Source organism: Nyctibius grandis, chromosome 10, assembly GCF_013368605.1.
Source record: "Nyctibius grandis isolate bNycGra1 chromosome 10, bNycGra1.pri, whole genome shotgun sequence".
NCBI classification, from domain to species: domain Eukaryota; kingdom Metazoa; phylum Chordata; class Aves; order Nyctibiiformes; family Nyctibiidae; genus Nyctibius; species Nyctibius grandis.
Window position 1 is genome coordinate 10,153,249 of NC_090667.1, and position 13,948 is coordinate 10,167,196.

General features: G+C 52.4%; 1 protein-coding gene across 1 annotated transcript; it reads right to left on the minus strand.

The window, feature by feature from the left end:
• Positions 1-4,439: 4,439 nt before the first annotated feature.
• On the minus strand, positions 4,440-8,918 carry MSX2 (msh homeobox 2). The gene is made up of 2 exons (XM_068409478.1): positions 8,564-8,918; positions 4,440-4,864 (listed from the first exon to the last, which is right to left on the minus strand). The coding sequence occupies exons 1-2, from the start codon at positions 8,916-8,918 to the stop codon at positions 4,440-4,442; spliced, it is 780 nt and encodes a 259-aa protein (XP_068265579.1).
• Between the last annotated feature and the right edge of the window lie 5,030 nt (positions 8,919-13,948).

Below are 13,948 nucleotides of genomic sequence, written 5' to 3' on the forward strand. Positions count from 1 at the left end.
CCGCTATAGAGATGTATGTGCGCGCACACACGCGGGCGTACCCGTATGGTGTGCGAATGCGCGTAAATCCCCGGTGCGGCGGTGCCCGCGCCAGGGAGGCCGCACAGGGCTGGAAGCCGGGGCAGCGATGCTGCTGCAGGGCTCCGCTTGCCACCCAGATCTGCCCGGCCTGGAGGTTAGCTGCACCCTCGGCCCGCCCGGGCTGGGAGCCGTGGAGCAGGTGTCCGCTCCTGCGCGGAGCCTCCGCGGCGCGGAACCTCCCCCGGTGCCGGGAGCCGGTGCCCAGCCGGGAGCGGCTCCATCCCCGCCGGTACGGCCCTTGAGGCCGGCCGAGGGGCCGGGGTCCTCCCGGGTCGCGGCCGCCGCCGCCCCGCCGAGCTGGGTGCCCGCTGCCTCCGGCCCCGCAGCGGGGCTCTCGGCGGAGATCAAACCCCTGCGCTTTCGGGCACGCCGGCTCACAGACGCGCTGCAGCCAGCGAGTTTTCCTCCTTTCCCATAAAATGCAGGAATTCCGGGGTTTGACAAGGCAACGTGACAACATGAAATGCAGGCTCGGAGCGCCCGTGGCTTTAGGTAATGAACGCCCGGCCGTAGCGAGTCAGAAAGCCCATTCCTAACTGTTTATGTCAACAAATCCATACCTCGTGAATTAAGGTCCCGGGAGAGCTGGGCTGTGCCCGGCTGGCCCGAGCCGCCGTTCAGCAAGTCGGGATTTTAAGGATCGGGATAATTTATCACGGTGTTTTTAATGTTTATTATTTATTACTCTAATTATTTTTCACTTTCTATTGGAAATTTAAAATATATAGATGTACCTGGAACAGATGCCAACTCCTTTCAGTCTCACTCAACTTCTAATCATCGCATCTGCTTTGTGTCAGAAAATACTTTGGGAACAATTTAACTTTGCATTAAAATAACTAATTAAAGCCACACCTCCACAGCCTCTTGCGAAAGTGGAGGAGGAATTTCAGTAAGTAAGTGCATCGCTTTTAATGGTAGCATTCTGATTTCCCTGCCTTGCTGTAATTTATTCAGTTACAGATCTGCCTGCGGGGCAGCTCCCATTAGGCCGATGATGAAGTCTCATGAGTAAAGCTTGACACCTCCCTCCTAATAAAATATAATACTCAATTAACTCGGCCTTTCTGAAGGCTTTAATTGGAACAAGTTAATAATGGGCGCAGGGTGAATTGTCATGCCATCCGCAAAGCTCGGGGAAGGTGTCCCGGATCCGTCCTGCCTTTCCCATAGCAGGGCTTGTAACCGAGATTTGGAAGCTTTTCCTTCAACACTCTTGTGTTCTGCAATAAATCTGTATCCATTTAAGAATCTATCATAACACACACAAAGCTCCTGTGCTCTAAGAATTTCCAACGAAAAGATTTAGCTGTAATCCCTGACACAGTTGATTTATACTGAAGGTTAAAAAATACCGCTGGTTTATTTATAACCGGCCCAGCCCAGCTAAGAAAGCACTCGGGACGGGGAAGGATAGGGGCGAGGGGGGCTTCACCCTGCCCTGGAGCGAGGGGAGGAATACTTGAGAAAGAGGGAGCCCGAGAAAGAAGCGGTTGTCTCCGGTTTATATGCCGCAGTAAATGCTAATTTGGAAAGTCTGCACGGAGATTAGATTGCCCCAGCTTTGTTCCCTACAGTTGCGAAGCGGGAGCTCAACGGGCGGGTTCGGAGTCGGGAAGGGGGTGAGCAAGGCAGGACCCGCGATGCTCGGAGCTCCCGAGCCGCTAAGCCAGCCTGCAGCCCCCTCCTCACAGCCCACGTCGGGAGGTGTTTTCACCCCCCCTCCCCCCCGCCCTTTTCCTTCTCGCACAGCCGAGGCCCGATCCGGCAGGTGCTGAGCGCCGCTTGCCCGGCCCGCACCGAGGCCGGCGGGGGCGTGGGGGGGCCGTGCTCGCCGGGAAGCGCTGCCGGGTGCTGCCCACCGGCGTGTGCAGGGAGAGCGGCCGCCTTGAGCAGAGCTGCAGGGCCGGGCCGGGCGCTGGAGCAGGGGAAGGCGCTCCTCTGCGAGTTGAACCGCTCGGCTGTTTCAACAGAGGCAAATACACCTTTTTCTCCAGCTGGGATCCCACAGGTCACTCCTAATCCCAATAAGCCTCCTACAACAAAATGTACTTTGGGCCAGCGTGGGACTTTGGCGTGACATGGTAAAAAACCTCCCCCTGACCTCCCGGGTACCCCTCTTATCTGAGCAAACCTGAGCCCCCCTCGCCAGAAAGGTGAGGGGCGGGTGGCCCAGCACCTGCTCTCCAGGCAGCACATGAGTGTGTCCCTTGAGGGAGGCTGCCCCGAAAACTACGGGACAGGCTGACAGCACCTGGGAGCCCTGAAACGCAACTGTACTGAGGTCTCTGCCAGGTCTTACCTGTACAAAACTACCCCCAGCTACTGTGGGGGTTGAGACTAGTGTCCCACTAAAGCTCAGATTTGAGGTCAATGGAAAGGCAAGTCAGGGGGAGAGTCCTGAGCAAAAGAGAAGGGCACACGAGCTAAGAAAAGTGATGGAAATATCACCAGAGTATGATGTTGTAAAGAACAGAGGCGCCTAAAAGCGGTTGTTAAAAACAAGGAAACCTCATAAAAGGTTTGGCTTTTGACTTTGAATTGTTGACTTGCAATTCACCTTCATGTGCTGCAAATTTGGCATTAATTCAGATTCAGAAAGGGGAAATAATCATAAAGGCAACCCAAACATTCCTTTGAACTTGACCCAGCAGTGCAAAACACACACGGAGAGAGGTTACCTTTTAAAGAACTCCAAACGCTCACAGACCCACACGCGATTAAACATGTTTTTTCTTTTTTAATTTAATTTGAAATAAGAGATAAGAAATAATAAATCTTCAATAAAATATATAAAATTGTACAAGACATCCCTTTCAAAGGGACTTTCCTATAATGGAAGATTGGGGGCGAGGGGAAAGGAGAGGGGAAGTTCATCTATAGTGGGTCCCAGGCAGTGATAGTGCCTGGGTCAAAACAAACCAAAACCAGCAAAACTTTGTGGCTTTTTTTCTGGTTTTCTGCTTTTTTGTTGTTTCTTTCTTTCTTTCTTTCTTCCACCACAACACGCTAAGAAAATAAATCCAGGAGAAGCTCTTCTTTCAGTGCTCCACAGCCTTTGGAGTAACTTTCTCACAGAGTTTAGCAAGAGTAATACACATAATATGCTATTTATAAGGAGAAGCCTGGGGAAGATACTGCCAGCGCTTGGGGAGCTCCCACGGGGACAGTCAGGTTACGCAGTCTCTTGGCACCCCACCATCCTACTAGTAGGGTTGGTTGTTTGTGATACCTGGATCTCTCTTAAGAAGGTCTTGAAGCATGAGTCACTTATATTGGCATCCTTAGCAAGGGAAGGAGAGGAAGACTCAGGGGGTCCTTCTATTTAATACAGACTGTTGCAAATACTAATAAAAAACCCCCAAACATCTCCCAGAAGCGTTCAACAATCCTTTGCTCACCACCACTGTGGAAACAACCCACGTCTTCTTTCCTCAGAAAGCTTCCTTCCCTCTCTCCTGGTTTTCAAAGAGCATTGCAGAGCCAAGATTACCTGGCTGGAGCCAAAAACTTCCAAGCATGCCAATAGGAAGAGATAAAGACCAGACTGCCTAACAACCCTCTCTTGCACTTTACCTCCCCTCACAGTGCTTTACAAACGCTGAAGCTATTTATACAGATAAAGGCATTACAGGAGCCAATGGTGGATAAAGGTGTTGCTCTACATTTAGGGGCCTTTATGCTTATCTTACTGCAAAGATCTGTCGAGATTTAGGATGCAAAAATTTTCCCTACCCCCAGAAATGCAGGAACTTGCTGGCTCTGAACTTCACTCGGACTCTACTGGGTCTAGTTTTTATTTACATGGTGTCTCTAGCTAAGGGCTCTGCTTTCTTTTTTTTAAAAAAAAAAAAAAACAAACAACAAAACCTTGATTATACTTTTTTATTTCCCTCCCTCCTGCCCCCATATTAAGTGATGACACTTGAGTGTGGGTTTAGGGCATGCACCCCTCTTACTTTAAACATGTGCTGGGCCCCATCAGGAAGGCGTCGGGAAATCTCTGCCTCCATAAGATGAGATTCCTTTTTCACCCATTCCTTTTTATTCTAGTTTTACGTGCACTGTATAAAAACCCTACATTTGCTCAAATGTTTTTTTCTTTTTTTTGTTTGTTTGTTTTTACATTTTTTTTTCTTTGAGGATCAGACTCTGAGTGCTCAGAGCACTCTCAGAAGACACCCAACCCGTAGCATACAGGATGCCTTGCTTTGCTAATGCAAATTCCCGTACACTCAGGATGGCAGATAGAAGCGTGCAGAAAGAACGGCCAGTACTGGTTGGGGTACTGCCTTCTCAGGGTTGGACATGATCCACCAGGAAGTCTGTCTCACTGTCGCTTTGTCTTTCTGATCTTCTTAGGATAAGTGGTACATGCTATATCCAACGGGAGTAGCATAGAGTCCAACGGGAGGGATAGGAAGCACAGGTCTGTGAAAAGGGTAGGATGTTCCATACAGTGAGGCAGCCTGGATGGGAGAGTTGATGGGGAAAGGGAGGCTGAACCCCGACGGCAACATGGGCTTCGCTGCCATTTTGAGCTTCTCTAGCTCAGCCTCCTGCAGTCTCTTGGCCTTGGCCCTCCGATTCTGGAACCAGATTTTGACCTGGGTCTCTGTGAGGTTGAGGGAGCTGGAGAACTCGGCTCTCTCGGCGATGGACAGATACTGCTTCTGGCGGAACTTGCGCTCCAGAGCCAGCAGCTGGGAAGTGGTGAATGGGGTTCGGGGCTTCCTATTCGTCTTGTGCTTCCTCAGGGTGCAGGCAGTGGGGCTCAGGTGTCCTGCAAGGAAGGGAAAGGCCGGTTATCACAAATGCGGGGAGACTTGGGTGCTCTGGAGAGATGTGCTGCGGTTGAGGGCTGGGTTGGGAAAAGGGGGGGTATCTGAAGGGAGAGTGCCACCAGGTGATACACTCAAAACAGGGGATCCTTTTGCAAGTGGCTCTGGAAATCTCTTCCTGGCCCAAGCTATGTTCACAGGACTTCAGCAGATGTCCTGGGAAGTGAAATTTATGCTCAGTGATTTCAAAAGGACAGCTTGTAGGCAAACAGGACACAAAGGATTCACAGATACACTCATAGCAGATCGCTTTAGGAGTCACATCACAGGGGCCCAGAGCACACAAAGCAGCTCCCTTGGTAGCTGCAGAACTGGAGGAGTAATTCCAACAAAGCACAAGACAAACATATATGCAATAGCAGGAGATTCACAGAAGGACAGTGGTGCAATAGACAAGCCCAGCCCAGACCCGCTCCAGGATTTCTCCACCAAGAGTAACAACTCAACCCTATCTTTTTTTCTGACAGCTGAAGAAGTGGGTCTGATATATTTTGTGGTTTTGACATCTGGGCATTTTTCTTGCTATTTCTTCTCTTCTTGGAATCAAGAGCAAGTTTTACCTCTACTTAACAACTTTTCAAGAAGTCTTTTCTGGTTTTCAACAAGTATCAAAAAAAAAAGAAAAAAGCAGTGCACTTTTCATTCAACATTTAGCTTTTATGACATTTGCCAATTAAAAAAAAACTCACATAGCTGCAGCATCTGTAGCCAATACAAGTCAGGAAATCTACTACCTTTTGTGCTTGCCTTGTAACCCCAACCAGGTTAGGCACATGTGCCTGGGGTGGCACATCGCTGACTTCTCTCTAGATTCATTTTGCATTTCACTAATAATTTTGCAATCTAAAGAATAATTAAAAAGTGTACATCTGACTTGAAAAGCTTAGCAATTTGGTGGTGTTTCAGATCACTCCAGGGGCATACGACAAGCCTGGCTCCCCAGCTTGACACAGAGAATGATGCAGAGGCTGCTCTTAAGAAGCTGCTAAATTTTGTACATGCTGTAGTGTCTGGTTCAAACGCTTGTCAGTGTTTGCAGGTCGTGTTTTCTGAACCCTTTTCACTTTCCTCTTCTATTTTATAAAATAAACTGGACCACGAAGCTGTTTAAGTGAATATCATGCAATTAAAAAATTCCACGAAGAAAGTGTTTAAAAGGTCAGAAAGGGGAGGGAGAAAACGGCTACAGCAGAAAAAGTTGGATTTCTCTCCTTACTCTTCTTCTAGATAGTGAACACGAAAAATAAAGACCTCTTACAAAACAACTTGTCAAATACCATCTTATGATCACACAGGGGTATTTTAATAATTAAGGTGCTCACCGTGACATTTGGTTCACTCCTAAAACTACCCTAAATTCACACTACACTAAATCGACACTAAATTCACTACCACTCTCTTTTTAAACGCAACCTATTTCTTTTCTCAAAGTGAAGCTCTCCAAAGACCCAGCTACAAGGGGGCTCCTTCCAGGAGGGATGGGGTCTGCAAGGGCGGCTGTGCCTCGGGGGATCGCTCCCCGTCCCAGCGCCTGTCCCGGCTCTCGGGTTAGCCCAGCCCGGCCCGGCTTTTGCTACGCACGGGGGAAACTGCAAAAACGTGCTTTTAAATTAAATCCCGGACAAATATTTTCCCGGAATACACCCAAACGTTCACAAGCTTCTTCCCTCACCATCCCCCAAGTGACTGCGAAACTCTGATAAGGAGCCGGGACCGTCGCCACCGCAGACCCTGTAATTATTTATCCCGTGCCAGTCCTCAAAGCACTCGCTGTAGCGATTTGTTTCGCTCTTTTTTTTTTTTTCCTGTTTATCCTGCGTTTTCTGGCCAACGTCGGACAAAAATCAGCACTTGCATACGCTTCTCTCTCCGTGTTGCTCGAAATCTAACGTTTACAGCTTTTTTCCCCGGTTCATCCCACCCGTAATATTAATAATAATAAATCGAGGAGCTATGTCTCATGTCAAAACCCTCCACGGACAGACGGGCTTCTTGCAGGAGAAATGGTTATTGCCCCTCGCTGTCACCCCAGCTCCGAGGGGGCCGACAGCCGAGGAGGTGGGAAATCAGGAAGATGACGAAGGCCCTTCCCTTCCCTGATGATCATTTTTCGCCCCAAATCCCGCTGAAATCACCGGACCTGAACTCCCCAGCTACTGAAGCCCTTTACAAATCTATTTTGCAGATCTCACAACAGCCGATTTTAACAGAGAAAGAGGAGGAATTGCGAAGGGGAAAAAAAAAGTACGGGGAGAAGATCAGGCCTTGTCTAAGTCTGGGGTTTAGGGCAGTGTTAGAGGAGGGGGTCCGGGTAGGAGCACACGCTTCTTTTCACGCTTTTCCAGCATACTTGAGGGCACATGAAAATCGCAAACCAGAGCTGCGCAGGGAATGACACGGGCGGGCTGCTCTCCTCCCGTCCCGTCTCGCGGGCCCTCTCCCAGCACGTTAGAAATCAAATTAATTCGGGGTTATAGCAAAGAAAAGGAAGCGGCTGAAAGCGTAATCGAAGTGCTTGTCCCCAAAAAAGAGGAGCAGTAACAGCACTAAACTTCTTATTGCAATATTAGATGACAGGAGCAAATTCTGCAAGACTGCCCAGCTCAATAGCTCGCGTCTGTAAAGTAATTAACTTAAATAAAGCAGCGCATTTAATTTACATCAGGCAAATTAGGGATGGGTGGAGGAGAGCAGATCGATGTGCTAATACAGGTGTACAGCCGCCAAGGCTCTTGGCGAAGGGAAGGCAGAGTCTAGCACTGCCGAGCGACGTTTTTCACCTTTTCTTGAAGGTAGTTTTGGGGCTTTTTATTTTTTTAAAGGAATTGATTTTTTTTTGGTTGTTTTTTAAAGGGATCTGTCCGAAAGCAAAATGCAACTCAGCTCAGACACAGCAGCGCGGCTCGAACAGAAAAAGGTTTTAAGAAGTGACCTGTCACCTCCGGCTCGCGTGTCCCTAAGGCGGTGAGGACGGGGTCGGGAGAGATCGCAGGGGCTAAAGAGGTCAGGCCCAGCTCAGAAAACTTTGACAGACTGCATGCAACGAGGGAGAGAGAAACACACACCGTGCCAGGAGAGACTGCGGCGGGAGTCAGCGCGCATAAAGCGCGCAAGGCTGGAAAGGACAATTCCCGAGTATTTAAGAGCGACGAGATTGCTTTGCAATGTTTGGTGTAAGGGAGAAGGGAACAGGGAGAATTTCCAGTTCTCATTGCAACGGGATAACATAAATGGACGAACTGGCAGCCGGCGAGTCGTATGTCGGGAAAGGGAGCTAGTCCGACGTAGCTCCTGATCTTTCTATGGTTTTAAAAACATTATATATTTATATACAGACGTATAATCATATATATAAATGTATAACTGTAGAAATATATAAATATAACATGTATATGAAGGAATACGTAACATACATATAATAATCACACACATAGATATAAATACATATATTAAATTTAAGATATATATGCATATATCTAGAGTGCTCCTGTGCATCTCGGAGCCCGGGGAGAAGCGCAGCTCGGGGGCCGGGGCCGGAGCGGTGCCCGCTCTCGCTCCCCGTCCGCCGGCGGCTCCCGGAGCCCCGCGCAGCCCCGCGCAGCCCTCCACAGCCCTCTGCCGTCCCTTCCCCGGCCACTTACTTGGCGGAGGGGAATATCTCCCGGCCTCTTGGATCCAGGACGTGCCATCCTCCGAGTTCTCCGATTTGACCGAAGCGGTGTCGAAGGTTTTTGTAAGCGCCCCGGGGGGGCTGTGCGCTTCCCGGGAGCCGTGGCCCGGCAGCAGCAGGTTCCTGGAGGTGCCCACTGCCGCCCCGTCGGCACTGCCCCCCGCCGCGGCCAGCGGCAGCTCTTTGGGGGGTTTCTTGTCGGACATGAGGGCTTCCACGCTGAACGGCAAGCTGGACACCTTGACTTTGTGGTGCTCCTCGGCGCCGGCCGCCGGGCCCTCCTCGTCGGAGGAGAAAACCTCCTTCGCCTTGGAAGGAGAAGCCATCGCGGGGTGCGGAGGGAGGCTGGAGCGGGGCCGCCCGGGGAGCTGCGCTGCGCCTCTGCCCGGCCCTGCGCGGGGACTGCGCGAGTGAGGCGCCGCGGTGCCGCCCCCCTTTTCTCCCCCCTCTGGGGGCTCCCCGGCTCTTTCCTCCTTTGGGAAGCGGAGTAAACGCCCCGCGGGCCAATCAGAGCCCGCGCTGGGGCCTGACGTCGCGGGGTGACTCATGCCATTGGCTCGGGAGCGGGGGGGGCGGGCAGAAAGCTTCCTTTTGGCGGGGGGGGAGCTGATGTTGTTTGGGGTGTTCCCCCTCCCCCGGCCGCTCCGCAATGAATTAGTAGTTAATGACACGGGCAGCCAGCGGAGCCGGGCTATTAAAGAGCCGTCCAGGGCTGTAATCATACCAAAGCAAGGGGAAAAAAAAAAAAACCGCCGGGGTAATTAAGGCTGATGATGAGGCGAAGAGGAAACTTTAGAAGATCGCGGCTCTGCCTCCTCTCGCCGCCGGCCCGGCCCTCCCGGCCCCACCGCCCCCCGCCCCCAGCCTCGCCCCCGCCGCCTCGTCGGGTACCGCCGCTCCCCAGCCCCGCCGGCCCTCCCGGACCGGGGTCTGCCCGGCCCCTGGCCGCGTCCCCTAGAAACGAGGTGCTTTTCCTGGGACACGGGGCTGGGGGGTGCGGGATGCTGGACCCTCGCTCAGCGAAACGGCCCCGCGGAGAAGCACGGGTGCCTGTTCCGCGCCGCTCATTTTTCATCCGAAAAGGGGGTTTTTGTTTGCGTTTCCTCGGCAGCAGGACCTAAGTCGGGCAAAGCCATTGTGCAGAGGTTAGATGTGTAATTATTATTTTTTCCAGCGTCAATTACACACGTGATGAATAGATGAGTTTCAATAAATTAGGGGCATGCAGCCCTTAATTAAGAGGCATATCAAACCAGTGCTATGAAAGCGATTCTCTCACTTTCTGACTTCCTACCAGTGGTATGAATAAAGAGTATCCTTTAAAAAGCGTTTCTAATTACTGCACGGATAAAAGCAAATACATATTGTTCTTTTCGTAATTATTTTAGTCTTATGCTGGGTGTGATTTCATGCTGTGCCCGCAACTTTCGCTGTTTTTTGTTTTTTGTTTTTTTTTTTTAACGTCCAGGAAACGCAGCGTTTGGGAGCCGTTTTGGTGTTATTTATAACCGAGGCTCTAAAAAACCAGAATACTCTGGGAAGGCAGCAGTGCCTCTGCCCAGGTCTGGGGCTATGTGGCACAGCTCCTCACCCCATGCCTTGACTTCAGCAGCGGCTCGGACGGAGCTGCGGGCTCTGTCCTGGGCCGCTGCAGGACTCTGTTCCCCACACAGTTTTGGTTATATCCCTTCCACAAAAGGTGCAGGATTTCACTAGTTCTTCTTGTGCTCAATTTGGACTCCCGACCTTCCTGCCAGCCCATGCAGCAGTCTTGGAAGTCCCCAGTCCTGCTAACACAAATCATGACTCCCTCCACAGCCTGGGTGATTATACCTTTTCCTAGAGCAAAAGCTGATTGTTCCCTGTTTGGGAGCTGATTTTGGGAGAGGAATTGTTCTGATGTGGATTTTCTTCGGAATGTACTCTTCCGCCCAGGCCAGGCTGGAGAGCATCTTGAGGAAGGGGCTGTATTGAGTGTGCTATGCCAGGCCCAGGGGTCCCCCTGACCCCTTACAGCCCTGGTTATCAACCCCCCGACCCCTTACAGCCCTGGTCATCAACCCCCCCGGCCAACCCACAAGCATCTGAGCTGCCCTAGCCCTGATAGCATCTCGCCTGGTGCCACTGATGGTAAATTGGGACCGCGGCATGCAATTGTGCTGTGGGAAGGCGTGTGGGAGGACGTGTACCAGAAGCTGTGTTACAAAACCCCACTCATCACTGGAGCTAATAGTAGGGTTTGCATGCTCATTACGTATTCCTAGCAGTGTTACTGCAGACCTCGATGGGTTAAAGATTAAAGCCAGGCCAGATCTGCAAAGAGAGGTGATGCCTTTCACTGCCTCAGCCCAACTAACCCAGCTGAGGCAGCCTGCAACATTTCAAACAAGGGAGCCCTGATTCGGGCTTTTTTCCAGGGTGAAGGTAATAGCTGATCCACAAAGCGATGCATCTCCAGCTGCTCTTGCTATCCCCAGTTCATCACTTTTTCCACAGAGATCTCATCTCTTTGCTGGGAGATACTCACAGAGAGATGCAGAACTGCAGTCAGCCAGCCCTGGCCTTGCAAGCTCTCCTGCTGCAGTGGGGTTGAGTTTGTCCCTCTTCTCCCCCGCCTCTCCTTCCTTTCCCTTCTCCATGCTTCCTGCACCGTGACAAGTAAATGAGAATTGATGGACATGCAGGAACAATACATGTGTGTCAAAGAACAATGCACCGCCCGTGGAAAGCCATTGTGGGGCTGCTGAAAATGCTACAGATAATTATACTGTGCTCCCAAAGTCAATGCTCGCTGGAAGGGCGCCTGGGGAAGGAGAGCTCGCAGGAGGGCAGGTCATGGTGACACCGATCACGTCCCTTGGGTGCCGCTTCTCTCCCCGGCTGCCTGGCTGTAGCCTGGGTGTGCAAACTTGCACACTGTCTCCGTGGGCTTGGGGAGGCTTCTCTGCGCTGTCATCCTTTGGGAGGCTGGAGGAAGAAGGGGGACCAAGAGACAAGCTTCTCTCGGCATTGTGAAGCACTGAGCAGAAGTTGGATCATCCAGCCTGGTTTGGCTGGCTTTTGGGTGCCACAGGGGCACCCGGGTGAGCAAAGCATGGCAGGGTTTGCTCATGGCGTTTACCCTCTTCAATGTTAGCCCACTGCGAGGTTGGAGCATTTTCTGTCTGAAGTCTGAACTTGGAGGTTTCTCTCCTCCCTCACCCCTCCTCTGCATCCTCCCCCTGTCAGTTAAACATAGGAGAGTGAAGCCCTACACGGCACCGACTGCCGGGATGGAAACCTCGCCGAGAAGGGGTTTGGAGAAATTTCTAGGAATTAAGGCTTTTGCCCCAGAGCAGCCACCCAGCCTCAGACCAGCAGGGAATTCTCCCGGCCCGGGGAACCGACGTGAGTCCGGGGGCTTTCCCCTGCGTCGGTCTCCCACCTCGTGTCCCCAGTGAGACCCCGCTCCCGGGGCAGGCGGTCCCAAGGGCTCGGCCGTCGGGGCACGGCGGGACCCGCCCGGCTCTCGCGGCAGCCCCTCCCTGGGGCTCTTTCCCAGCCCCACGCCCCTGTGCCCCCCAACTCCGAGCCGCCGTCAGAAGCCGCCGCATGGAGCATGGCCGCACCCCAAGGATGCCCAGAAAGCCCCTAACCCCCCGGTGCCCCCCGCCCCCCACCTCCGCCTCCGGCAGAATCAGCGGGGAGGGCTCTGGGAGCCCCGGTCCTGGGGCTCTCAGCTGGAATGGGACGGGGAGGGAGGGAGCGCAGGGGGAGGAGAGACGTTGCAGACAAACTGAGGCTGTTTTGCAGGCGCCAGGAGCGGGGAGATGAAAGGGAAGCTCCTGGGGGAAGTGGCCGTGCAGTTTGACCGGCTCCAGCAGCAGCAGCAGCGACGGCCCGTCCCGGCCAGCTCCGCCTCCCGTCCCCCCCTCTCCCCCCCCAGGGCTCCAGGCTGTCCCTCGGCCCACCTCCGCCTCGCCTTTCCCAGCCCGGGGGCGGAGGGAGGCCACGGGCAGGCACTGACACAGCATCCTCGACGGGCAGCATCGCCACCACGGAATGCCAGAGCATAATTATTCTGTGATAGCTGGTGCCGGTGACTTGAGGGAGGAGGGGGAGAGGGGGGTCTGTCCGATTTCTCCAGCCCCCTCCACATTGGTGTAAATCAGGAGGGAGCCCATTCGGATCGCTACACGAGTGATGCTCTATATTCCCAGTCCACGTAAAGCACCAGCCCGTGTCCTTTACAGACTACCCACAGGGGCAAAACGCCCGCGGGCAGTGGGGAGGGCGTTTATTCTCCGTGAGGGACAAGCTCACAAACATTTCCCCCTCCTTTTATGATCTATTTGGTTAATAAGCCGTTTTCTAAAGAGAGGAGATTTTTTAACGAGCCACCGTGAGGCTGGCGTGTGGAAGTCCTTTAAGAAAGGAAGATAAGCTCCCGATTTGACTGGAAAGAAAGGCAGAAAAATGGAATCAGAGCGTGCATCAAGTCCAAGTTTTACCCCGAAACGAGGTGTACGCCGAGATAATATTTAATGTGTCAGATGTTGGGAGATTTTTGTCTCATCGCCTTGCTCCAGATGAGACCTGGAGCCAAGAGAAAGGCGTTGTAATGATGGATATTATGCATTTATCTCCAGACGCTATAAAGGAATTAAAACGTGCTGAACATCAGAACTCCCGAGGGATCAGGTCTGGTTACCGACACTTCGATCTAGATCCTCCTCTTGAGTCTTTCTGAAGCCGTTTTGGCTGATGGCTTTTACCTGCGGATCCCGCTCCCGGGCGGCTTGCGGGGGGAACCCTTCCGCGGAGCATCCTCCGCCCCCCCCGGGGCGACACGTCCCGCGGGCCCGGGCAGGCTGCGGCCGGCGGCGCGGAGGGCGGGCGGGGAGGGGAGGGCTCTGCCCGCCCGGCACGGCGGGACGCGCAGCCCGGCGCAGCGCCCGGCCCCCGGTGCGCGGGGAAGGTGGATGCGATGAAGCAAAGTGACATTATATTCGGTGCGGGAAATGGGCAGTAAGTGCAATCACGCGTTATAATTGTCCTCTGTGTCACCCGACAATGGTTCCTATTTATCGCACCAGTGTCATCCACTCGTTAAGACAGTGAGTGTACAATGAACCGTGATTATTGCATAATATGAGCGTCTCCTTTCCCACCCGCCGAGGGTTGTTCTCTCCCTCTCTCTACGCAGGTATTTCATTTACGATCAGATATTTATTCTGTTTGGCAAGAGGCAGGGGATAGTTGTGAGAGATCAGATGTCTCCCTGCTCAAAGAAGTTAACAAGTTTGCCCTTAAGGACTGAAAACGATTTTTTTTTCCGAGGTAATAACTTTTAAAATAAACACATGGAGAAGCTTTG

Excerpts from the sequence above, each read along its gene's own strand:
- MSX2 (XM_068409478.1), bottom strand. The coding sequence starts at position 8,918 with ATGGCTTCTCCTTCCAAGGCGAAGGAGGTTTTCTCCTCCGACGAGGAG. Across the intron at positions 4,865-8,563 it reads GAGATATTCCCCTCCGCCAA|GACACCTGAGCCCCACTGCC; the intron begins GTAAGTGGCCGG and ends CCTTCCTTGCAG.